The 26564-nt window shown below is 42.4% G+C and overlaps 4 protein-coding genes across 4 annotated transcripts in view; 1 reads left to right on the plus strand and 3 right to left on the minus strand.

Moving 5' to 3' along the window:
- LOC131880738 (zinc finger MYM-type protein 4-like) overlaps positions 1-4821 on the minus strand; it is a 10687-nt gene extending 5866 nt beyond the window's left edge. Inside the window, exons 1-4 of the mRNA XM_059227431.1 lie at positions 4662-4821; positions 1586-2550; positions 1043-1526; positions 89-978 (exon numbers count right to left, since the gene is read on the minus strand). Of these exons, the coding sequence (XP_059083414.1) occupies positions 89-978; positions 1043-1526; positions 1586-2530 (2319 nt within the window). The 5' untranslated portion in view covers positions 2531-2550; positions 4662-4821. The remainder of the gene's footprint in view (positions 1-88; positions 979-1042; positions 1527-1585; positions 2551-4661) is intronic.
- Positions 4822-11217: 6396 nt separating this feature from the next.
- On the plus strand, positions 11218-15066 carry LOC131880811 (succinate dehydrogenase [ubiquinone] cytochrome b small subunit, mitochondrial-like). Its single transcript, XM_059227518.1, has 4 exons — positions 11218-11235; positions 11322-11409; positions 11473-11847; positions 14795-15066. The coding sequence occupies exons 1-4, from the start codon at positions 11233-11235 to the stop codon at positions 14974-14976; spliced, it is 648 nt and encodes a 215-aa protein (XP_059083501.1). The 5' UTR covers positions 11218-11232; the 3' UTR covers positions 14977-15066.
- LOC131880810 (solute carrier family 22 member 1-like) lies at positions 15032-17144 on the minus strand. The gene has a single exon (XM_059227517.1). The coding sequence runs from the start codon at positions 16879-16881 to the stop codon at positions 15103-15105; it is 1779 nt and encodes a 592-aa protein (XP_059083500.1). The 5' UTR covers positions 16882-17144; the 3' UTR covers positions 15032-15102.
- Positions 17145-20444: 3300 nt separating this feature from the next.
- On the minus strand, positions 20445-26524 carry LOC131880739 (uncharacterized). The gene is made up of 2 exons (XM_059227432.1): positions 24444-26524; positions 20445-22384 (listed from the first exon to the last, which is right to left on the minus strand). The coding sequence occupies exons 1-2, from the start codon at positions 26166-26168 to the stop codon at positions 20594-20596; spliced, it is 3516 nt and encodes a 1171-aa protein (XP_059083415.1). The 5' UTR covers positions 26169-26524; the 3' UTR covers positions 20445-20593.
- Positions 26525-26564: the final 40 nt, after the last annotated feature.

The raw sequence follows: 26564 nt of genomic DNA on the forward strand, positions 1-26564 counted from the left end.
TAAAACCAAAAATAAACGGATAACAGAAGGGAAACCGAGGTGCGGGCGCCTTCAAATGAAGAGGCTTGAGAGGGGTGATTCTTTTTACCACTTCACGGATGGTTTGCGTTTGAATGGTCGGCATGGCGAGCTGGCTGGTGGGAATGGGCATGGTGGGGAGGCGATCGGGTTGAGCTGGAAGTTCCCCGGTTCCGGCCAAACTGGACACGGACTGAATCACAGGCATCTCTTCGTCAGTGCTGCCTCTGGAACTGCCTTTGTTGCCAGCATGGCTGAGCTCCTTCAACTCTTGAGGTCGGGTGGCCGACAAGTGGAGCTTCATGCAGTTGACCGAGCAATACATGCAATGACGATCCTGCGATGACCAGTGCTCGATCATGTCGAAATTGTACTTCTTCACCTTGCACCATTGACAAGGCACGATTTTGCGGTTCTTCATCACGAACACGTTTTGACACGCGATGGAACAGAAGCGCTTACTCTGTCCGTCGTAATAGATGACAAAATTGTTTTGCTTCAGATCATGGGGCTTCCCGCACAATTGGCACTCGATCGTGTCCAAGTGGCTGGCGAATTTGAAGGAAGAGAAGCAAGTCTTCTCGCAGAAGGGAACGATCTCTGTTCCCTGAACCAATTCGACTTGGATCACTTTCTCGGTGTCGCACACCTTACATTTAGCCACTTTGGTGGGGGCGGTTTTCCCCTGGTAAATGACCTCGTATTGCGTCAGACAGCCCTGATCGCAGAAGTCCTTGAACTGGTTCTTGTCCCCGATGGGTGCGAGGAATCCTTGAGAGCTGGAGATGTCCTTTTGGCAATAGAAACACACCTTGAGGCCCTTCTTGTGCTCGTCGAGACACGTATTGGAGCAAAACTGCTTGATATCGGCCCCGAATCGGACGCAATATTTGCCCAACGAGCTGGTTTGCACACACTTCCAGCACTTGGAACAACGACTGAGACTTTGCTGGTGGTTGCCTGAAAGGAGGATGAGCATTGAAAACACAAAATCAGTTGGCAGGTATGGCCAAGAAGGACTTACTCATGCAGTCCAAACTGCAGAATTGCATGGTTTCCCAGATCAAAGGCGCGTAGGTGTCGTGATTGGGGCGCCCACATTGTTCACACGTGGGCTTGGCGCCCATGGCCGCCACAGGCGTGTCGTCAGTGATGCCATTGCTCCCTAAATCCGCAAATCGGGCCAACTTCAAAACGGGCTTGCTCGCTATATCGTCGTCTTCGGGGGAATGATCCTCAGAGATATCCACCACGTCGTCGTTATTGTCCATATCTTGCGTGGTAGGCGGGGCCTCAGCCACCCCATCTTCATCCATTTTTGGAGTTGCCATTGAGCCATTATTGACGCTAGTCGCCTCCACCAATGCCACATTCGTTTGAGCCGCGCCCGTGCCCAAGTTGACCGAGTTCTCGGTCAGGGACCCCTCAGCTGAGTTGGAGGTGGGTTTGTCCAGTGAAGAGGCGGATTCTGGGGCTGCGTCTGCAGGAGCCGACTCATCCACTGAAGTCTAAATGGAACCCTAGAGTCATAAAACGACGATAACGAGACTTAAAACTAGACACTCACCTTTTTGTTTGAGACTGCCGAGACAATTTTAACGGGTAGTGGCGATTTCGGGGCTTCCGTGGTCGAGGACAATGGCGATTGGCCCGCTATTGGACGTTCGGGAAACTTAGATTTTTCCACAGATGATGGTCCACCTACTGACGAGTCAGCAATTAGAGAATCTTTCGGCGGCGACAGAGATTTTGCGGAAGATTTGCTCGCGGGAGACGGGGAATCTTCCTTGGCCGTTTCTACGGGCGGTGGAGAATCTTTCTTGGCCGTTTCTACGGGCGGTGGAGAATCTTCCTTGGCCGTTTCTACGGGCGGTGGAGAATCTTCCTTGGCCATTTCTACAGTTGGCGAAGAATCTTCTTTCGGAGATTTCATGGGTGACGGAGAATCCACCTTGGGAGATTTCTCGGGTAATGGAGAATCTTCCTTGGGAGATTTAACAGATGGTGGTTCATCATTCAAAGATGAGGATTTAGCTCCGTCAGTTACGACAGGAGGAGACAATTCCGGCCTTTTTTCTTCAGCGCTAGATTTGGCAGATTCGTCTGGGCGTTCGGTTGTGGATTCAGCGGCCAATGGGGACGAAGCTCGGTCTTCGCCTGGCGAAGGCTGCGGCGGGGTGGGAGTGGGGGCCTTTGGGGTAGGATTTGCTTCGTCGGCCGATGTATTTTCAATCGCAATAGGCGATATTACGGCTCCGTGGGCGGCCGTCGAGGCGACAGGGAGTGGTGTAATAGTCGAAGATGCCGTCAATGGATCGGCCTCCGCCGGCTGAGGAGCCGAAACGGGGGCCAGGTTCGTGTCCATGGCCACGGGGGCGGGTGCCACTGATTTGGGGTGTGTGGCATCCGATGGCACATTTTCTTGAGGCGTGGGTGGTGGATCAGCCGGGGTCGGGTCGGGCACCGTATCTGGAACGGTAGGAGGGGGAGGGTCCGTGTCCATAGGGTCCATGATGGTGCGGGCGGTGGGGCCTATGGAAAAATAATACATTCAATGGAAGATAATCTTAAGAGTGAATGGTAACCCTGTTTTGGCATATGAAACTTTTTTCACCCAGGTTTAGTTTTGGTGTTAGGGGCCTGGGTCAGCAGTCATCGAGATACTCATAGTTAGGCCACAATTTCTTGCATTTCAACGTTAGAAAGGTATGACAAATGATGAATGCTCGAAAATACTAAAGGAACGGGATTGGATCCGACCCGGGTGTGACTGGCAGTGGGTGGCTCAGTTTCAGGATTTTTTTGAATCCGTTGAAGGGAGGCTAGATTGGGTGGAGCTCACTCAGCCCAGTTGATACAAGGTAAAAATATGGTGACCTATACATTTGAGCCGCATTTTGTTTTAGGAGCCATAGGCGATGGCGTCCATTGGATTCAGTCCATTTCATGGGGACCCGGTGGGTGCCGGCCACTCAGCGCAGAGGTAAAAATACCCTTTATAGTTTTGATGGATATTCCCAAATTCATCTTGACATTTTTTTACCTCAAAGAATCAATCATAGGGAACCATTTTGATTTTATTGCTTTACGGAATTCTAGCCTACATGAAAAATTCACATACCTAAAACATTAAAAAACTAAAATTTTCAAAAACCTACTCAATGTAAATTGGGAGCACACTACGTTAGCTCTAGAATTTATATCATGACAAAATCTATTTCACAGCTACTTGGTAACATGGGATTTTGTGGTACAAATTTCATCGTTTTTAGCCCCAAAATTAATATCGATTTTTCAATATCACGAATACGAAAGATTATTTTTCTTGCATAGTTTCACAATAGCTAAAAATGCTATATCATGTCAAATAAAACAAGCTAAAAGTGCAATCCCTGAAAATGTGTTTTACTATCATCATGTGTACACTTAGTCACGCATTCACTTGAATTCTGAAGACAATGCATACGACAAACAATGTTATAGATTTTGACGTTTCTTGAAGACTTTGTTGGAACTGATTAAAACGAGCTTCTATCAGACTTCATTGATATTTATGAAATTTTCCTTCTTAAATCTACTTTTTTTAGGGTTTTAGATAAGGTTGTTCAAGGTTTTAAGTTAATTTGAAATTATGCCTGAAAAAGAATAATAATCTTTTAGTGTCGTGATAAAGCAAATCGATATTAAATCTTTGGGAAATTGAAGTAACATACCTATAACGGGGGCAATTTGGGGGCTAAAACCGCAGAAATTCGGACCACTAAATCCCATGTAACAAAGTAATGGTGAAATAGATGATATCATAGATTATATTCTAGAGCTAACCAAGTGTGCCTCTCATTCAAATTGAGTAGATTTTTGAAAATTTTAGTTTTTATAACGCTTTTAGGTATGTACGTTTTTTATGAGGGCTAGAATGCCATAAAGCAATAAAATTAAAATGGTTTCCTATAATTTTTCTGAGGGATACGAATGCCAAAACTTAGGATAGGATTCCTTTTCGAACACCACGTCAGGTCAACGCTAAAATTTGATGGGCCATTCATGGACAATGTCAAAGTGGACCATGAGACTGTATGGACAACGGACTCGTCTGGGTTTGAAACCCCCTCACTGAGCATAGCTTTTGCTGGGATGGTGTCCCCAGGCCCAAAGACCACCCTATGAGCCGGGGCCCCATCCAGCCCCAGCTCCGCCCCCCAAGAGTGCATCAGTCATCCCCCATCCATGACTATCCCCATACCATACTGAGAGCCAAACCCTGGGATTCTCCCGCCGTGAACACTCCGGAACCGTTATCCATCCCCCAATTTGAGCAGAGTGACTTTTTGCCTCATCATTGTCATATTTGAGACCTGACCTTTGGGTGGGCAGAACCCAAATTGCTCAAATGTTAGGATGGATAATGAGTAGTGGACAGTGACCCACCCGGTAGTCAGGGCTAAAAGTTGGGAGTCCATCAAGACGCTTGAGATTCCCAACCCCCCAACCCCGCCTCTCTCTGCAGGCCTGTCTTCCCCCTCGGCCTGACAGGTCAAGGGGGTGGGTTTTAGATATGGATCGATGGCGTGTCTGGCAGCGAAGGCTCGAATATGATCATCCACAGCCCTAATTTACCAACTAGCTCAGATGTGCCTTCTTACCCCGATGGGCTGGACGGGCGGTCAGGGAGGCCGACCAGACGCCCGGCGGCGGCTGAAGCGGGTGCGGGTGGGCCGATGACGAGCGGGAACGGTTAGGCGGGTCCAGCCATACGATCGGTCAAATGGAAATGAGAAGTTGGGTCTCGGTCTCAGTGTTACTGGATGATAAGTGGCATAAAAGCGCACAAAACGGGCGGCAAAATTGACGTTACGGTAGGTTGAACCTGAATGACACCATTTCCAGCCCAATGGTCCAGTTCCGGAGGGGCCCCAAACCTTGGGGCCATATTTATCAAGTCTTAGTTTTGAAACAGTTTGGGGGCACGATTTTTACTCTGTCCGACTTTGTGTCAGGTCCTGGTTTTTTTTTGTTTTCAACCTGAACATCAGGCAGTTTGCTGCGCTTGGGAATCATACAGGCAATGAAGAGCCACTTTTAAGCCGGTTTGTTGAAACCGCCGACTATTCACATGATACTTTCATGCCATCTGAGACAAAAGTGCGCAAAATTTGGAGACTCTGATTGTGATGCCGCAATAAACTCAAAGGCAGGAAGACGCGACCAGGATGACTGATGTCAGAAGACTCAATATATTTGAACCCGTACATAAAATGCTTTGGGCCCATGCCGCATTCCAAAAGAGATCACACAAGTGGTTTAGTGATCCATAGTCATGAGATGAGGCGTGTGGTTGGGTGGTAGAGCCTGATTAGATTTCTGACCAGCTGCTAATCCTGGCGGGGATGAGCGTCACCCTGCCCAATTTCGTTTCTGGCGCTAATGGAATTAGAGATGAAGCCATCACTCAACCTCATCGACTACTGTGGAGCCGAGTTCTTGAAATGAGAACGGAAAACAAGCAGCTGACATCATACTATGAGCAAAACTACCGACAATATGCTCACCTAACCTCCACAGGGCATCGGCGTTTATTTCTATTTTTGAGCATATTGAAGCAAATAGTAACCTGATTTTGAGCCCAGATGTTAGCGTAGCGACATAACTCCAGCAAAAATGACTTTTTGAGTTTGGTGACACATCTTCTGTCCTGAGATCTGGATCATAACTCTTAGCTTTCCTTTCTATTCCCTTAGCTGTGAGGGATAGGCGGGTCGAAATTGCAACTGACGAATGGTCCAGTATTCATATCAACCCGCCTTTTACATACCGCTAAGGAAATAGGACAAAAAGCTATCAAGTTCTGATCCAGAGGCCAGAACAGTAACAAACAATGGGAGACAGGATAAGAATAGAAATATGAATCAAAAGGCACTCAAATACTCCCAGAATCAAAATGGAGATGAATGTTGAATGTTTTTCGCTGAGTACCCTGCTTTTTTGTCCTTTTTGCGGAACATCCAAAACCCTGAGTAAAATGCCAGAACAGGTTCAATCACGTGTGGAAAATATAATTGGATCTTAATGTGAGCTGGCTGAGTTTTTTTTGTCACAGTTCTCCCTCAACAGACTGCCCCAAGTCAGGGTGCAAGACCACATCTTACTTGAATTTCCTTCATTTCCCATGCCTATTAGAACTGAACTCTTGGGTCTTTTATAAGATCAAGGAAAAAAAGGGAACCCCTGTAAGTTTGGATTATACTTTGTTTTGCCAAATGTGGAAGAACTTACCTCAAACACTACACACCTAGTTCCTGGCTGTTGGAGGGTATATGATGCTTACAACGAAATTCATTTGACCTGAGAAGTTACTGAAGGTACCAGTAACGTGTCAGCGAAATGTTAAGTTCCTCCACGACTCAAAAAATAAAAAAACATCTATTATTTGGCTTATTCACACGACCGTATTACGATCCTTTAATGCCAGAGATTTGCGAAATTTGGATGATCCCTGGGTTTTATTCATGGCCCACTGCTCAACAAACTGTGATAAATAATTGAGCATACTTGATGATATCCAGGATTTGTGTCGCTTAATTTGTCAAGTATAATAGCAGAGAGCAACTTCTGGCAATTCGTATATAGTTGTTACTTGGCATAATTTTGTTTCTTTTGTACTTCCAAATTGGCATCGCTGACGTCTTTCGATATGGTGTATTGCAAACTCATTTGATGTGAAGTAGCTCAAGTATCGTACCAACAGCAATAAAACCCGTGCATAAATGTATTTGCTCATTGGAATGGGTGTTTCTTGGTCTTGATCACAGTCTGTGTTGTGTAGATCTCATAGATGTCGAATGAAAAACGTACATGATTGACCGGTTCTCCGTTTCCTCACTTGGTCCATACTTATTAACCCACTCCATCTATTTCTCCATAATCAACGAAATGTGTCGGCTCTTTTCGGTGCACTCTTGACTAGCCAGCTGCCTTAAACTGTCGATGGAACTATAAAATGAATAAACAAGTAGTGTCTTTGTTCTGTTGTACATTTCATAACAAAAACCATACTTAACAAACACATTATTTCAAACTGGATAGCTTCCAAATGAGCTTTTCATGGCTGACATATTCGTGCTGTTGGTGGTGAGTTAGTAGCATTGTCCTTGATTGCGCTGGTGTTGAACTGATACCCATAATTTGGGACGAACTTCATCACAATGGTAGGAATAAATAGCATTGGGCACATCTCACTGACGGTGGGAGAGAGCTTCAGGACTTTGAAGAGACAGATCATTATTTTTTTGCTAGAGCTTGGCATATCTTTTGGTTTGTATTGAAGATCACAGACATCGTTGTTGGCTTCCTCTTTGGATGGAGGAACGCGGTTTCGTTAGCTTTTGCACAAGTTAAGGGCCAACATAGCAAATGATCTGTACTCTTTGAATGATTGGTCATCCTCCACAGCACTCTAAACTGTTCACAACCCTGTAAATGAGGTATGGCTGGAGCACATTTCTGTTGGTGCGATGTTTTCAATTGTGGAATACTTACAAGATGGATTGTCAGGGAGGCAGTTTGGCTTCTAGTTCTGGGACACGATAAGACCAAATATCTCATCCAGTACAAAAAACTGAATCACTACCAAAACCCAAATAGTCTTTAAACACTTATGAGATAAAAATTGTCTTTGAAGACTGGAGGCCATGTAGTTTTCTTATTATTTTGTTTAGGGTCACTATGGCAAAGCAAGATAACTAGTTTATACGTCATCCAGATTTCGCAAACCTGTGGCATTAGAGGGTCGAAATACGGTCGGGTGAATAAGCCAAATAATTGATTTTTTTTATTTTTTGAGTCGTGGAGGAACTTAATATTTCGCTGACAAGTTACTGGTAGCTTCAGCAACTTCTCAGGTCTAATGAATTTCGTTGTAAGCATCATATACCCTCCAGCGGCCAGAGACAAGGGGTGACTATTTTGAGACAAAAACAACCATTTGTACCTTTCTACACTTTTTATGCAAACGTCAAACTTCAAAATGATGGGTATGTTCATGAGATGACAATGACCGTTTTTTCAAATCTTTTGTCACTGATTGAGCAAAAATGAATTTTCAAGGTGGCTGTAAATGAGAACTGTACTTCTTGACATTAGAAATATGATGCTTATTGATGACAAAGTTAATAGACTTTTGATTCCTGACTAGTTTCTACTTCTTGTTCAAGTAAGGCACAAAGTGCAGTAGACAAGTGCAGCTTACTGGGAAGGAGAATGAATAGCTTATTGACAAAGATGGATGCAAGAATCAAGAAGTAAAGTTAGCCTGCCTAAGTTGGCAAGGACAAAACACCATTAGATGATGTATTAATTGCATTTTCTCAAGTGGTTCAAATCTTAGTGAAATAGTTATTCTACTTTTAGAATTAGATGGATAATGATTGACTGTAACGTTGGAACATTCCAACATTTTTGCATAGTTTGAGACCACTTCAAAAAATTCATTTTGTTGATGTGCTTTACCATTTAACTATTTCTTCTGGTTCAATAGGAAACCAAGAAGTTGTTCAAATCTAGTGGATGTCTCTTTTAATAAGGCTTAAAAAACTAGCCATAATTGTACCCACAGATCATACATTTTGACTCATTCAAAAAGCTTCAGCCTGGCTTGTGTGTTTACACTTTCTTGGGTTTAGTATATTGCTGTCCCTATTGCTATAGCAATGTTTTGTTTCAATTAATTAGTTAGAATTGACTACCTTATGGATGCCCTTTTTGGCCAGTTCTATTTATTAATTTTGTTTCACATTAAACGTGGAAGTGTGATGCACCACGAACTTCAAGAAATATGGAATGTGAACATGCTTCCTGCCAAATTGGCCTGCCCTTGGTCATAGCAACTCTGAGCCACTATTTAAATCAAAATAATAAGATAAGTAATGTAGATCTTTGCAATCAAACACAGGTCATTTTTATATCATTTAATTGAAAAAGTGTTTGTATCTAAGTTATATTGTCAAAAGGTTATATAACTGACCAAGAGCAGCCCAAAAGTTTGAGTTTTATGTAGAGTTTACAAAGTAACTTTTGACATATCTCTTAATTTCCCAATGTATGTTGTTCGGCTTAAAATTGGCCCAGTTCAATTTGGCATGAAGTGAACAGTTTAGGAGATAAGAAATTTTTGCTCTTGTTCAGAATCCACAACTCTAGAAGTCTGTGGATCCACCAAACATCTACCAAAAGCATGCATTGTAAACTGGACAGATAACTTTTTAAAGCCATTTGGGGACAACCAAGAGATTGTTAGAATGTGACGTCTGATTGATATTTCACTACCTTCCATCAGAAGGGATAGAATTGTTCAATAAGATTACCAGTAAGGCAAATAATCACAAAACATCCTGTAATTACTCTTATTTGCTTTCTTTTCAATGATTCCTGTCTTGGAAGAAAATATTCTGACTGAGTGGCATTAACTTGCATGGTGCTTTAGAAAGTTAACCACTACACATACTGGATCCAGTCCATCCAGTCCCAATCATCAAGCCCAGTGTGCCCAAGTTCTTTTCGGGAAAAAGAATAAATTGTACTGATGATGACAACCTCATTTGGGTTAGGAAATAGGTGAAGAGCTTATCAATTCCCATTATGGTAAGGAACCAAAAAGAGCCAATTTAGGTTTAATTGGAGGTAGCTCAAAGTAGAAAATGAAAATATATATTTCATGGCAAGAAGTTGGTCCCATTTGATTGGTTTAAGAAATTTCATTCTTGTTATTACTGCAGCAATGCATATCATACCCCACCCCCTTCACAAATCAATTTATATTCTGTTTTAACTCTGCAAGTTTTTCCCCTCTTATAAAAAATCCTGTTTGAGGACAGAAATGTTTTTGGAATATAGTTCTCCCACCAGGCCCTTGCAGCTAAGCTGCCACAGGTGTGCACTGCAGCCTAGGCACCCCCAGATCCATGCAACTGAAAGGGTAGGTCGAAAGATTAGGTTAGGTATAGGGCTAGTCAAGTAAACGCGTTCATGGACAACTGACGTTATTCCATGGAGTAAAATCAAAGACAACATGCCCAGCCAAACCGCATGCATTGGATTTAGACACTTTTCCATTTTACATGCTTGTCTAGGCAATTAGCATTGTGGTATTGAGCAAATTTGATAGTGCGTTTGCTGATTAACACCAAACATGCTCATTTAGTAGGGTTTTGTAACACAACTCGCTCAAAATCACTGAATTATTGAAAATTCAATGGGCGAATGGTGCGAGTTGACTGTGATGTTTGTCCTAGTTCTCCCTCCCCAAAATGCCCAAAATCAGGGTGCCGGACCACATTTTTCCTTCAATTTCCTTTACTTGACATCCCCTACAGTTAGGATTGGATCAGATTGTATGAACAATGGACCTACTTCTTCAAGCTCTGTGAGATTTTCACCATATATGACGTTGCTTACACTTTTGACCTAGGCATAACGAAACTAACTCTTGCACTTCCCTTCTTTTACCAAGCTTCCATGGCCTTTCAGCTCCCATGTCTAGCTCAGTGCATATGTCAAATCCAAAAAATGCATTACTGCATTACTGTTGAAAGTGCAATGATGAAAAAATGAAAAATTGTGTTAACTTAACCATCACTTGATGCCAAATTCTTTTGTGTATGTGCTGAATTTGGCCTTCAGACAAGAGACTTCACAAAAATAGCCTTTTGCACGGTAGATGACGTTAGCTCTTGATACTAATGACGACAATTTGAAAATGCCCACACAAATCGCGATTTACTTCAAAGATGTATTTCACCTTTTCAAAGCAAAGCTTCAGGTCATAAAAGTTACATATCGAATTTCCTTCCAGCTTTTTGGTATTTGTTCCAAGTTACACATCGAGTCCGTTTCAAGCAGACAAGAATTCCAGTTTGGCTTTTTTTCAGGGTCTAATTGAAGAAAACGAGAGCTCACTTGGCCATTTTGAGATAGCTTCAGCGCTGCCAAATATGCATGCAAAAAGCCAAATATATCTCTTGGATTCATTACCTACAGCTGAGTAAAATGATTGAATTTGCGGGACGAGAGGAAATGTGATAGGTTTGATTGTAAAGGGTTATTTTGGCTTTGTCGGAGGCAAAACGTCTAGACCTTCCCATTCACCAGTGTTTGTTAACCTGCAGATTTCGTCTCAACCCCAAAATACATTGCTTTAGTCGCCCGAGTTTTCTCTATTAAATGGTACTTTACTGAAATACAGGCATAAAACATCCTTCCTATCATACAAAAATAGTCTATTTTCCCCTCTTTTCTACTTGCCAATTAAGATCCTTTCGTCTGACTCAAATCAAGATTCTCAAAATCAAGCCTGTGCTACAACTACACTGGCCAAATATTTCGTACTCGAGAACTCAGGTAACAGTGACCATAACACAAATTTCTCATTTGCCCTAAGCCCTCACTCGAACCCCTTTCCAGAAATCAATTCGACCACCATCATGTTGTCCTTGTCCTTGACCCGTCATGTCCAGCTCAGTGGACTTCAGAAGGCCCTCACTAGCCTATCGCTCAGTTCTGCTCGGCCAAGTTTGGCCGCCTTCTCGACTTTGGGGAACTGCCAGCCTCAAGCTCAGGCTGTTCAGGCAGGCAAATCTAAGTGGTCTGGGATGTGCGTGCCAAGGCGGGAATTTCAAACCTCTTTGAGCATGAAGAGCTCGGATCACGTCAAGTTATGGACGGCGGAGCGATTGGTGTCCTTAGGCCAGATTCCAGCCTTCATTTTGCCCTTGATGATCACTAATCCCGTGACAGATGCCATCTTCTGTACTCTCTTGGTGCTTCATTCTCATTGGGGTAGGTCTAAAACTGCGGTGATACGTTTCATCAACGTGTTTTGTTTCATTGATTGTCTCAAGGTCATAGCTGTGCAGTCTAAGAGAAATAGTTTTTGAAGACAAAACTCTCCCCGTCTAAAGACACAAGTTTGTCGGTCAATTGCTAAAGATACATACTCTTCCCAGATAACAAGACAAGATCAAGAGATATTGCTGAAGGCATTGTATTTGATTAAATCCGAGTCTGACCACTAAGATCAAACCTATTGAATCGATTATTCCATTCTTTACATATTTATATAAGATAGAAGAATAAGTAGACACTTTTTGGATTTTCAATGACAGTATGGAGCAATAAAGGCATTGTCCTGGCGAAAGACAAACAAATTGAAAAGCATCAATGCATCCGCCAGAATTCAGTACTTCTAGACTTAAATTGTCGATTTATTACAGTCTACGAAATGAATAAGAAATGTTGATTTATTTTAAAGCGGTGTTGAATGAATTTGACAAAAGCTGGCAATCATGGTTATCACTTATCATGATTCTTGTGCCAGAGCCCCCTTTCAAGAAATTTCCCAAAAGAAATTTTGCCCTCGTATTTTCATTTTCATTTGAATTTCTTCACCAAAGACATTTAGATATCACGCATACCATAACTACACTCATAGTAATCGATGTGATTGTTCTGATTACATTGTACTGAATTTTATATGGACAATGGTTGCGTGAGTACCTTTAATCAATTTTCCCTCCAATTGTTTATCTATTTTTACATCTTTAAACGATGTTTTTGTCCTAAACATAGATTAAACTCAATTTAAAGCCAATTTTTGTGTTACTCCAACGCTATCTTTCTTTCACATAAACCGAATGAAGAAGATAACTCAGAATTTTGCGAAAGTAATTGGAAAGACTACAATGGCCAACAAAGTTGTTCTGTACAAACTTTGAAAACGGGTTCTATCATTTTGTACTTTAATAATATACCCTCCCAAAATTGTACGGACTGTGAAGTACGTGCCTATCTCAAAAATAACTAGATCACGCTCTGTATTCAAAATTAGCCTTGCTCTGTCTCATTGCTCTAATGCTTTATCACGCCTGACCCTGATTCCATACGAGGTATATGATGCTTTCAACGAACGGCATTAGGCCTACCGTGTTGAGGAAGGGTAAAACGACGTGCTGAAAAAATATCAAGTTCCTCTAAGACTTAAAATGTTATTTTTTTTTGTAATTTGGTTAATATGGGTGAATACTTTTTATCCCTGAGGATTTTTTTTTCGGGTTGGCGACAACTAGCCTATGCTTTAAAGATGCAAACAGCTAGCGATGATACAATTCTAACGAACTGTTTTTAAGCTCATTTGACATTGAATATGTTCAGACACTACAGTCAATTTTGATAAGTTTGCCATTTTATTAATCTAAGCACGTAATTGAACGCCATTTCGTCCCACTAGAAAAGCTCGTGCGGGCTCCCTGAATAAACTGATTCTCCCTTGCGGTGTTTTGAAATGGGAAATGAGACATCGATTTGACCAGGAACTTACGGAAAAAACTATATGTGAAAAAGTATACCTCGCCAATTGCTTGCAGCATGTACATATAATTTACTAACGGTGGCAGAATGACAAATCATACATGAAATTGTTTGACAAAGAATAACTGGTTTATTAACTTTCAGACATCAATAGCAAATCAGGAAAGTTATGGCGCAAAATAGGATGTTAGATAATTGACAAGGCTCTTAATTCATCAGGCATTACAAGCAACCTTTTGCGCTAACCTTGCTAAGTCTAAGTACGGCTGGGATTTTATTGCAAGGTTCATCTCTCGATATTTCAGGCTGGTTTTGACGTGTAGAACTCAATATCGTTGATGGGAGCACAAATAAATATCAATGATTGGTAGCTTTGGAAGTTTCGATTGACCCATACACTTGCACAATAATATGTATGCTTCTTTCTTGAAACAGTCTTCATTGATTGTGCGTGTGTACCCATAGACACGAGCTAGAACTCCATGAAGCATAAAGTAAAGTTAATGCCCTGTTCCAAAAGGCTATGAATTAAAAGTCTACCACCATTTCAAAATAAAGGCCCATATGTTTGAAAATGCTCTTGGCACCTCGTTGATCAATTAAATGTCACTTGGAATACTCAAGAGACTAAACACACATTGATCAGCAATGATTTGCATCTTGACCTCGACCTTTCAATGTTGTTTTTTCTTTGATAAGGTACACTATCACTTCCGCATTAATTTGTCTCGTCAACTTTGATAAAGTTTGACGTCTTTAGCTTTCCTATTTGGTGAGGCTCTCGGACTACGTTTTGTTGGTAGAGTATTGCAAACAGACCACGATACCATAAACGAAGTGATTGAAGCTTCCAAAATGGTATCCATTCCACAAACAAGACTCAAGAATACGATATAGCACAAGTACTTGTCGACTAGATTAAGAATGTCCGTCCATTTCAGAAGAACTAGTTTTTCGTTCGTTGTCTCAGGGAGCCGGGATTTGTCCCCATTGGGGCACAAAAAGATGTGCAGATGAGTGTAAGGTTAAAAACAAGGGGAAAATGTTGCTTGAAAATCATACTGTTTACATATTTGTATAACCACATCAGCTAAGAATGATTCAGATTGTTTTAATTGGACTTTTGATGTTGGTGATTGAGATTATATCCCCATGCATTGTTTAAAAGCAAGCTAGTTTTCGCCAACCTGTAAAAGTATTCAGCCATATTAACCAAATTTAGCTTATACAAAGTCACATTCGTCGAGTGTATGTTCGGCCATTGTCATAAGAACATTATATTCACACATCTTCCGATATCTGGGGTTTATTTGGGGGTCGTTTACTTGTGACTTAGATTGATTCGCATCACCATCATCCCCCCTCCCTACATAAATGTGTTGTCGTTTTTTGTTACTACTTAGTGATATCTTTGATGCAGGCATTGAAGCCATTGTAGTGGATTACATCCGACCGAGTCTGTTCGGTGGAAAAACCCTCATCCCAAACATTGCCCAAGGTTTAGTGTGGGTTTTCTCGGCTGTCACTTTGGGCGCCTTGTACTACTTCAATTACACCGATGTGGGCGTGGTGAACGCAATCAAAATGCTGTGGACCCTCTAACCGCTCTGCCACATGCACCTAAAAGTTATAAGAACCAAATAAATTTCTTTATGAATAAAGAGGACGAGTTTATGAGCGCTTTATCTACAATGTAAAGGATATGTATTTGATTGCATTATGGTTTTTCTAGGCTTTACTAGCATTGCATCGGAACGGTTTGAAATTCGAATTCTTGCCCACTTGCAGGGCCTCTTCTATAGTTTCTGGCAAGGGGGTTCCACTAGTTTCAGGTAGGAACAAGGTGCCAAAGCCGGCAACTATTCCAATACATCCGTAAACGATCAAAGGCAATGGCACCCAGATTTGACTGAGACCCCCAAGAAGAAGGGCCGAAACACCTCCAATTCGTCCAATAGTCGAGCAGCTCCCCAAAGCCGAGTTCCGGATATTGGTGGGGTACAGCTCGGTGGTGTACAGAAAGATAGAGTTGAAGATGGCTGCTGCACATAATTTAGCAATGAAGGCGAAGATCCTCTGGCTCAAATGAAAGTTACTACCCATGCTTATTCCGGCTATAATACATGAAACTCCACCAAAGGTCATGAGAAAGCTCATGTTAATTCTGCGACCCACGAAACGGACACTGAAGTAAACGAGAAAGATCCCGGGAAGCTCGGTCAAGATACCGAGGAAGAAATTCAAATAAGGGTCACCCGCCAATGATGTGAGAGTGAAAATGATCCCGTAAAAGGACATGGTAACGCTGAACCAATTGACCATCATGACCAAAGTCCGGAGGAGAAGAGGGCGATGGTTGAGCACCTCCCACAAAGAAACCTTCTCAATCTCCTCGACTGATCGAATTTCGTGGTAAGTATGAACGGTATTGGTTTTGTTGTACAGATGTGTGGGCTCCGGTCTACCATTGACCTTGGCAATTTGAGCAATGATCCTCTTGGCCTCGCGATGTCGGCCTTTGGATATTAACCATCGAGGTGACTCGGGCACCAAGAAACCATAACTCATGAGTATTATCAATGGTGCATGGATTGCCAACTGGAGGTATTGCCATTCACGAATCAAGAACGACAGAGTTGTAACGATTATGGACCCGATTGCGAATCCGATGGAGATGAGCATATTCATCTGGATTGAATACCGCGGGGTGACCAACTCCACGACGATCACGTATCCACAAATAAAGGAACCCACTCCACCCATGCCACAAAGCACGCGCAAAATTCCAAGAACTATCAAAGGCGGCTTCAAGGCGCACAGGGATCCTGCCACGGATACAAGGAAAACCGATATCAAAAGGCCCTTTAGTCGGCCAAATCGATCCGACAAGCTTCCTATTATAAAGGAACCAACGAGCATGCCAACCAAGTAGAGAGAGTTGATCACGTTCTTGAGAAACGCCTGACCACATGTGAAGTCGTAGTCGATTACCATGGAGGATTTGACGTAACTGTCATCTACGATTAAGTCGCTAGACGAGCATGACGAGACATTGGCTTGGTCAAAGTCAGTGGCCAGTCTTTGCACGTATTCTTCACACGTGAGGGAATCTTGATCAGGATATTGGTATTGTTGGCAATGTCTAATTTTGGCAAGAACATTTGATCCAAATGCTTGAGTGAGGAATCCAGGATAGGCTTGAGCCATTGAATCTGCGTAAAATGACGATGTTGCGGCGGACTCGCCACAAGTTGTCATTGGGCAACGGTATCTGGGGGTGAAAGCCACAAAGACAAACGATAACACTGTCATATTCAAGGTTGCACAACAGAACCATAAAATGATGGTGGTTCGGATCTGGAAGATCCCTCGTGGACCAATTTCATCCAAGATCTCGTCAAAGTCCAGTATTTCTCCTGGACATTCCTGCTCCTCCTGCCCCTCGTCCGACACTTCTTTCTTCAGACCAAAACAGCCCATGACGGTATTCTTGGGCTTGCAAATCATAGAAGCAGATGGTAAGTATAGCCAGCTCCAAGAGTTCAAATTGGACTACTTCTTGATTCCGACTTTTGAAGGTATCGTGTCGGCTTCGAATCGTGCACGCGTTGTCCACTCTGTGTGGTTGCTGGGCATACAGTAACATACATATCCACAATGTACCAACTGTGCTTCATACGATGGGCCCCTCCGTAATACGCCTTCAACGGACGCCACCACCTCATGCTTCATACTTGGCTGGGCTTGAAGCCATCGAGCAGGAACGTCCGTACTTCGATCTACGGAATAATCTTTAAGTTGGATATATCTCATCTTGAATGTACTCGGGGGGATTTGGTACTCCTTTAGCGATACATTATTTCAAGCTCATCCTCCTACTAGATGATGTGCTTGGAAGCAAAGATTGTATACAACCATCAGGCGTGTTGTACGGAGGGAAGAACGTCTTGAAGCGCCAAGCACATTCAAGTCCATTGAACGTCTATTAAGGTGAAACCCTCCCCCCCCCGTTCACAATTTGAAATTGAGAATTCCCAGAACTTGAACGCTTGGGAAAACCCTAGTCCAAAGAGAAGTATGAGACCTTTCCCCTTTGCAGTGCATTTGTAGGTTAACTTTTGGGTAAATGTGAATTTACTTACACAGTATGTGAGAGTATTGAACCATAGGGAATCTATAAAGCGGCCAAATAGGCATGGTAGGCTTTTTTCTGACCGAAAAAGGGTACTGCCTGGGCTCAAACTTGTAACCAAAGGGGTTACTAAACCTTTGAGCAACCTAGGACCACCTTGAGGAATAAATTTTTTAGTGGAAACAAGTGCAAAAATACCGAAGATAGAACATATCACAAAACTGTTTGAAAAATCAAATGGGTTCTTAAGTGTAAGGGGGCATTCCAAAAATGATGGTCTTGACTTTTTTTGACCAAGTTCCAATGTTGGTTTAATTATTGACGATCCAGCAACTTCGTTCTCAATAAACTCAAAACACGGAGGTTAAAACAACATTAACAGGAGAGGCTCAACTGAGCATTACCCTTTAACAACAAAATTCAAAATTAATCTGATAGAAGGTTTCGAAATGCTTTGTCTGTTTGGGAATTTTCCTAGTTTTTAAGTCACTTTAATGCCTTATGAATAGTGGATCATGAAAAGGGTTAATGCCTAACATGCAAAAAGTATCTTTTTAACATTTATTTGGTGCCAAATCATTATATGTACGAGTAAAACAAATCTTACGAGGTCCATACGGAGCCACTGAATGCAGTCAAAACAAGTTGTTTGGCTTCGATTTTCAGTCCATGACTTGATTTTTTCCATTGATATTTTTGACGAGTTAGTTGGAATGACGCTTTACTCCATTCTGACAAAAATCAGGATAATGTGAAAATTTTCGTAGGCTCGATGGGCCTCATCCAAAACGCGAAGTTAATCATTTTACTAATAGAATCAATGGACTAGTGTTACATGGTTACACTAGTTGAGCGACCCAATTCTGGTGAGGCCAAGTTCACTCTGTCTCCAGTCTTTACGTACACCCAGCTACATGTTCCTTTATCTCTACCGTAGAGCAATTCTACCATCATTTTCCACCGAAATAAAGCCAGCTGCGAGGATAAGGATGTATCTCCCCTTGAATGGAACACTATATCAAAACAACTGACCGAAAACAGGAAAATTCTTGAAATACTTGTACTTAAAGTTGGAAAACATTCACCCTCACTATTTAAGAATGAGTCCGATTCTAGAAGATGTCAACACATGAGCATTTGCTTCTCCAACCCAATTTGATCCAGCTGTTTTCCTGCCATGACAAATTGGTTTCTTAAGCGAAAGTTAGTCAAACTCCTCCTGACCCTGCCGAACCCCCTTCAAGAGGTGCGTACCAGGAAAATTGAGCGTTTATTCCTTGCAGAAACAGCTACCCTCAGCTCATGAATGTCATTTAGTTCAAAAAAACAGCTTTCTATTTTGGAGCGTTTCAAAGTTCAGAAGGATAAGAATCCGTTTACCAAAACTAAAACATATATTACTATAAAACATATATTAAATATATATCTACTGGACATAAATGAAATCTATACTTGCCTGTTAAGGCTGACTGCTTTGAAAGCTCTCTGAACATTAAAGAAACAACATTGAAATATGAATCGTAATGGTTTTCTTCATTCACGTCCCAATCTTCGTGTGAAGTGAAGGAGAAAACAAACAGCTCACGGAACTCAATGGAGAATCGTGTAGACAAATACCTACACCCTGTATAGAATTCTGAAGCCCTGTAAGAATGAAATAAGCGCAATTTTGGGTAATACTTTTAGTCAACGATTGTCATTACGTCTCAAGACCAAAGCAGCTAAACCATCATCTGCCAAAGGGGTTCAATCCGTTTACATTTTCTTCTAAAAACTACGAAAGACGAAAAATTCGTCCAACGATTCGTTTATCAATAGCAATGCATTAAGCCCTTGATAATGAACATGTAAGGATCATTGCGTTCACGACCAGAGGGCTACCAAGATTACCTTGTAATATTAATCGTTTACTGTAAATGTTTACAGCTACTCTCGGGCAGAGGTCGACAACATGTTCGAAATGATATCTACAGTACAAAGGCCTAGTAAACGGTATGTTCAAAAAAGCTCTTACTCTTCTCTTTAACACTCATAAGCCTACAACAGGGCCCTAATTGGAAGGTTCGTGGTGACTTAAGGGCCCAGTGATAATCTACTCATGATCCAGATACAACAAGAGTTGAACTGGCAATGAGATCAATACTCCTGGCCCTCTAAACGTTGACATGAAGTATTATGGAACAAATCGCAATCGCTTACTCATGGTTACATGCAGAGAGTGTCAATCGAATTCGGTGATTGACTTGGGTCTCCTGCAGGTTCCCCTTATCTGACTTACAAAACCCAAGGATGAAGTGCTTGCAGGCCTGCTGGGCGAGCACCCTGCTGTTTTGAGGCCTGAGAATGTATGTCTTCAATAAAGGTATTCCTGTTTTCGTCATCAACCTCTTTTGTAAACTTGTTCATCTTTTAAGAGAAACCCTTAAAGCATTCCTATCAGCACACTAATTATGTTTCGTGCATCTTAATGTCATCCAACTATTTGCTAAGGAGAAAAAGAGCACTAGAACATGAGATCGTCAAAACTTATTGATTCAAAATGGGTATTGCTGAGCGAAAATCTCTCAGGATCCTCCATCCCAAGCATGGGATGTTGGGTAAGTTGATCGAATTTGGTGAAGCTGCTACCTCGTTCAATGTTTGGCCAGAATTGATTATCTAACCTGGCGATAAATACGACCAGACATCTGTGTGATTGCCTGTCAACGTGACAGCTCAGACGAATAATCAAAAAGGCCTCTGTGAACCATCTTGAATAGAAATTTGTGAAGTCATGTGTGCATGATGGACAAGTATGGCATTAAGCTACTTTAGCCCCGAAGTGTTTGTAAAACGAAAACATCATCCTGCCTCTGGTCATTTTTCGCTTTTCAAACGCTTCAATTCAGCTCGCTTTTTTCGAGGAACGGTGAAAAACCTCATGCTTTGGTCAGATAGCGCTCGGAGCTAAACGTCGTTTGCTCTCTTCCAGTCTCCTTACCCGTCCAAGAAGTGCGCACAACAAACTGGAATTCGTGATTGCTCCAGAAATTAGGAGGCTACCTGCCGATATATTTTTGGCCAAGTGAAACAAGCTCGCTTGCTGCTTTAGTTATCGCAGCTGCATAGTTTGAATTGCCCTCCTTTTCCAATCTTAATAGCATCTTCCATAGTTTCGGGGAGATCTTCACCCGTGGTTTCGGGGAAGAGGAGAGCCAGGAATCCGGCCAGAGTAGCCACACTCCCCATGATGACCATGGGCAAAGGGGCCCATACGTCTCTAGTGCCAAGGAGAAGCAGCGAGCAAATCCCGCCCACTCGAGCAACAGTGCTGGAAATTCCAACGGCAGTTCCACGGATACTGGTGGGAAAGAGCTCTGAGGTGTACAGATAGACGGTTCCAAAGGCACAGGTGGCTCCAAACTTGCCAATCATGACCATAGTGGTTTGTAGAATGGATAGCGAAGGCTGTGTGACTAAAAGGCCACCAATAATACAAGCCACACCGGCTAAGCCTTGAAGGAACGAGAGGATAAAGCGACGCCCAAAGAAATTGATTGCGTAGTACCCAAAGACGACTCCGGGAAGTTCCGTGAACGCACCGAGCAAAAAGTTCATGTATGGATCGCCCGAAAGGGAGGTAGTTGCAAATGTAATCCCATAGTACGCCATGGTCACACTGAACCATTGAAAGAACATGTTTATGCTCCTGAAGGCGATGATTTTGGGTTTGAACAAGTTCATGATTCCCGGATGTTGATTCTCCTCCTCGTCAATCTCGGGTGTGGTCGATTTGTGTACCTCCCCATGATTCATCAAATGTTCGGGGACCTCTTTCTTGTTCACTGCAGCCATCTTCCGAATATCTGCCCTGGCTTGGGCTAATTTACCATTGGTAATCAGCCATCGAGTCGACTCAGGTCTGAATAGGCAAATGACAAGACCAAGGAACATGGGGACATGGCTCACGAGTTGCAATGTGAACCAGTCCCGAATCAAATATGCTTGGGTAACGAATAGCATTTCTCCCACAGGAAATCCTATGGCGGCCAGTGTGCCAAGCGGTACTATATAATGAGGTGTGGTGTTTTCGGCTACCATGACGTAAGGCACCATAAAACATCCCATACCTCCCATCCCACAGATCACTCGCAGGATGCCAAACACTATAGGGTTGGTGGCGAAGGCTGCTCCCGTTCCCGCCGAAGCCAGTAAGAAGATACTAATCATGAGTGTGAACATACGTCCCTTTTTGTCTGACAGAATTCCAAACACGAATGAACCCAACAACATGCCTGTCATGTACAGGGCATTGAAAATGTTGGTCAAAAATCGCTTTTCACAAGTGAATCCGAATTCCGTAATGATGGAAGTTTGAACAACACTCTGATCAAAGATCAGCTGATCCGGGTTGCACCGGCTCATTTTGGTTCCGGCATCAATTTTCGCCAAATATGATTCGCATGTCTCAGAAAGAGGATCGGCCAATGGAGCTCTTCCCATATCCACCGGGACCGGCATGGCACAGCTGATCATGGAACTCTTGACCACTGAAGCATTTCCATACACTGCCAAGACTGCCTCGGAGAAATTAGCCGTACCCAAAGTCAGACTGTATTGGGTTGTGTTCGGGTTCTCACAATAGGGTATTGCACACCGGGTGACTTGGTCAAAGCCCGTGAAGGAGTAAGAGACCACCCCGATGCCTCCCGCAGCTGTGGCAAACCACAACAAAAAGGCCGTTTCCAGTTGATAGCGGCCAAAGGGATTAACGGCGGCCAAAATGCCATCATAATCCACATGGCCGTCGTTCGACTCAGGGTTGTCGACTTCACCTTTGGATTTCTGAAGACAGTTCAAAGCCGGAATCGACTTCATCTTGAGATACCTAAAGCGGGACTAATACCTTTGATCGCCCGAGACAGAGACTTTGACGAACTCCGTTTTGAGGCGACATTTCAATGTGGACAAAGCAAATAGTTCTTGGGAATTGAACGTGAGTCTGTGAGTTAACAAGCTCCTTGTGTCAAGACCACTTACACTCTTTGGGTAAACAGGACTCTTGAAATTTTATCACTTCCCGAATGCTCCATGGTATCGAAAGTATGCACTAATATTATTGATGGTGCCCATTGTAAGTTCTAAGGACTGGTGAGCATCTTGCCCCTTTAAATTGTTGTATTCAAAAAATACAATTCAAAAGTTAGAAAAGAGTGAAAACAGAAAGACTTAAAATAGAATTTGAAAATGGTTCTAAATCTTCAGACATTTAGTCAAAATCACTTAATCAATCTATGTATGCCAGGCGTTAAGTTGACTCATTCGTTAATCAAATGTTCTGATTCGTCTATTCGTTCTTTTGTGCGATTAAGGATGTTTCCTTTCGATAGGCCGTATCCACAATAATCTTTTTCCGGGAGACGGTGGTTGCCACAAAGATGACATATCTTAAGAAAACTGGAAATAGTTTTAAAACTACATAAACAGCAAAGATTTGATCTGCAATAGTCATTTTTTCATCTAGTCCTGATTAAAGCGTCGAGTTATTCATAGCTTCGATTTTTTTACGTTTATGAGTTCTTGAGATGAGAAGATGAACTCATTCTCATGCATTTATTTGAGAACTGACATCTCAGACACTACGAGTTAACACGTTTTGCCCAGCTGCAACCCAAAAACATTTTTTAATAATTCAAAAGCGATTTCAATCATTTGTTCTTCTATTCATGTTTTCCATATTTGGTAAGCTTTGTTAAATTTTTCTCTAACCTCACTAAGGAACACGAAAACAATTTAGATGTTACACATCAGAGTAGGTGTTTTTTTATTTCCCTCTGCCAAGTGTAAGGTCAACTAATGGCATTATGGTCCATCAGACAATTGGTTTCGAATCGGCTTCCAATGCATTTGAGTGGTCTATGGTAAAGTCTATCATATCTAATGACCAATTGTTGTCCCTGATAACACAATGGGTAAATTCTTTTTTTTTTTCAATCAGGGGCTGTCACAAGATAATTTAGCAATTCAGAGTTGCTCTTCCCCCTAGTTTTGACCGACTGACAGTTTGACCTTAGAAATGAGCCCTCTCATTGGATAAGGAATGCATTCTAAAGTCTTTACCTTCTAATTTCTCTTGTCATTCTTCTTTGGAAGTCGAATCAAATCCAACAATGGATAAGTCCAAAAAGATAGACAAATTCTGAATCAAACTGAAAACGAATCCGTAGAATCAATTTATTTTTACTCAAATGTTGGGCTTTGAACCCGACAACTTACCCTTTAACTTCTTTCAATCACAACTTGAGTAGGTCATTTTAACAAAATTTATCAATCGCAATACTTGTTTAGAAGTTCAATACAATCGAAATTTCTCTCCTAATGAAGTTGCCACTTATCAAATTATTCAAACACTTCATTTGTTGACCTTTTTTAAAAATAAATCTTTGCTGGATACGCGTGAGAAAACTCTTATTAGGCATAAAAAGCTTATTTTAGAGACCAGAATGAGTGCAAGTAAATGTGCACAAATTTTCCACAAAAGTATTGATTTGTAATCATTTTGTTCTTCAAATTTTTGCTATAACATTTCATTGAAGCATACAATAGAAAAAAAGGTTAGCAGGTCTGTCAACGATTTTATTGCCAACCACCGATATTTACATGATTTTGAACATAGGAAGCAACTCTTTGTAAACTCTTACCAATTGCTCATTCAAAGAATATTATTTGGATATGACTAAATTCATGAACGACCGGTGAAGAACACTATCTTCCAGAAGTAGTTACTTTACATATATGTAATAAGTTAATAATGCACGTCGAATTTAGGAAAGTTAAAAGAAATGAATGATGAAAATATATTGCTTGTGGGCGGACATTTTAGAATGTCGTCAGTCTACCATGGCTCCGTTTTGATCTCTTTTCCACATTGCATATTCTCCGAGCTTGCATGCCTTCAATCATCTTCATTGAAGTGGTCCTTAAAACTCGTCGGGCAAATACAAGTGGTCAATTTGCGGTTGGAGTTTTTACCCACATTCACCGCATCCTCCATCGTATCCGGCAGCTTTTCGCCCACGGTTTCGGGAAAGAACATGGCCAAAAAGCCGGCCACCACGGCCACAATGCCCATACAGATCATGGGGAGAGCATCCCAAATGGTGCGAGTTAATCCAAGGAGAAGTGCACAAATTCCTCCAACTCGAGCGATGGTACTGCAGCTGCCAACGGCCCGATTGCGGATGATGGTTGGGAACAACTCGGCTGTGTAGACGTAAACGATGGCAAAACAAGCAGAAGCTCCAAATTTCCCGATGAGAGAGAGGGCCACTTGCAAACCTTGAAGGACAATGTCTTCGGATTTGAAAAGAAGACCCGCCAGAATGCAAGCTACGCCTGAGATCAGCTGACAGAAAGAGAGAATGGGTCTCCGTCCCCAGCAATCCATGACAATGATACAAAAGATATATCCTGGAATCTCAACGAGGACCGATAACAGGAAATTGGTATAGGAGTCTCCAGCCAGCGAGGTTGACGCAAAGGATAAGCCATAATAGCACAAGGTCACGGAGAACCATTGGTAGAACATGTTAAGTGTCCGAGTGGCAATCACGGTGGGTCGGAAAAGGTCGATGAGAGTGGGCTCCCTGGCCTTGGAACTGTCTTGGATGTCTAGTTTCCTACTGGTCAGAGAGGGCTGCTCGAGGACAGAATCCATGATTTCCCGACCATTTGTCTCGGCTGCCTGTTTAATGATCTTGACGGCTTCATCATGTTTTCCCTTAGCCAGAAGCCAGCGAGGACTCTCGGGAACGAAAAACCATAATGCTAGAAGCAGAATGATTGGTGTATATGCCACCAACTGTAATGTGAACCAATCCCGAAAGATGATGGCCTCAATACCCAGAATCCCCTCTCCCAGGGCAAACGGGATTTCGATTGCGATTCCAATGAGCATGGTGTATTTGGCGCCCACGTACTCCACACAAAGCACAAATGTGACCATGAAGCATCCGATGCCGCCCATACCGGTGATAAATCGGAAGAATCCAAATGTGTAAGGATCCGGCATGAACGCTCCAATAAAGCCTCCTCCGGAAAGTAGCACGATCGAGATCATCAGTGCCTTCAGGCGGCCAAAGTAATCCGAAGTAATGCCCAAGATGAAAGACCCGACCAACATCCCCAACATGTATGTAGCCCCCAGGAATGGTTGACCAGGGTTGTCGCAAGTGAGATTGTAATCCATGATCACACTGGTGAAGGTCGAGGATCGATCAAACACCAACGACCCATCTTCGCCACTGGCACAACTTTTAAGGATGAGGGTAGAATCATTCCGATCGATCCGACTCATGTAGTCATTACAGGATATCGAGACCTCACCTTCGATACCTGCTACGGCAAAGTAGTTGCACCTTCCGAAAGGCATTAACTTCTCGGCAAATGGAGGTATTACATGATTTTCCTCATCTTCATAATAAAGAGCTGAGGCCTTTGATTCACAGTAAGGCACCAGGCACCGATGTTCCATAGAATTGCCCGTGAAGGCAAACACCACAACGGCCAAACCCGCAGCTGCGGAGGTAAGCCATAGGATGAAGAAGTTTCGCCATTGCCAACTTCCACATTGTCCGATGTGTTTCAAGACTTCGTCATAATCCAAATGCGATGCCACTGTCATCTTGATTGGGTCCTATAATGGTCTTGAGTCTATTAGATTCCCACAACACTGCGTAAACTTTAATTCACTTCAAGGTATATCTTTAAACTGTTAGTGAAATGGACCATTTGTATTCCAAAGGACACAAACTGGTGTTTAAGAGGGAGGTTATGGATGTTAGGCCTGGCCAAAAAAAACATCCATCTTATCAAGTCAAGTAACTGCTTCCTCTGAACTCGAATACAGTCGAGACAGACACGACCATTGGCCAGAGGACACATATATCATTCCGTTTGCAGTACACAATCTAAGGTTCTTCCCCTCTCGAACTGACAAGGAGTTGGGTTGCACAAGAGCAGTAGGTCCGGTTTATCTGTTCTCTCACCTGTGATTACTTGGATCCTACGTACAAGCCAG

This window comes from Tigriopus californicus, chromosome 5 (genome assembly GCF_007210705.1).
Source record: "Tigriopus californicus strain San Diego chromosome 5, Tcal_SD_v2.1, whole genome shotgun sequence".
Classification (NCBI taxonomy): domain Eukaryota; kingdom Metazoa; phylum Arthropoda; class Copepoda; order Harpacticoida; family Harpacticidae; genus Tigriopus; species Tigriopus californicus.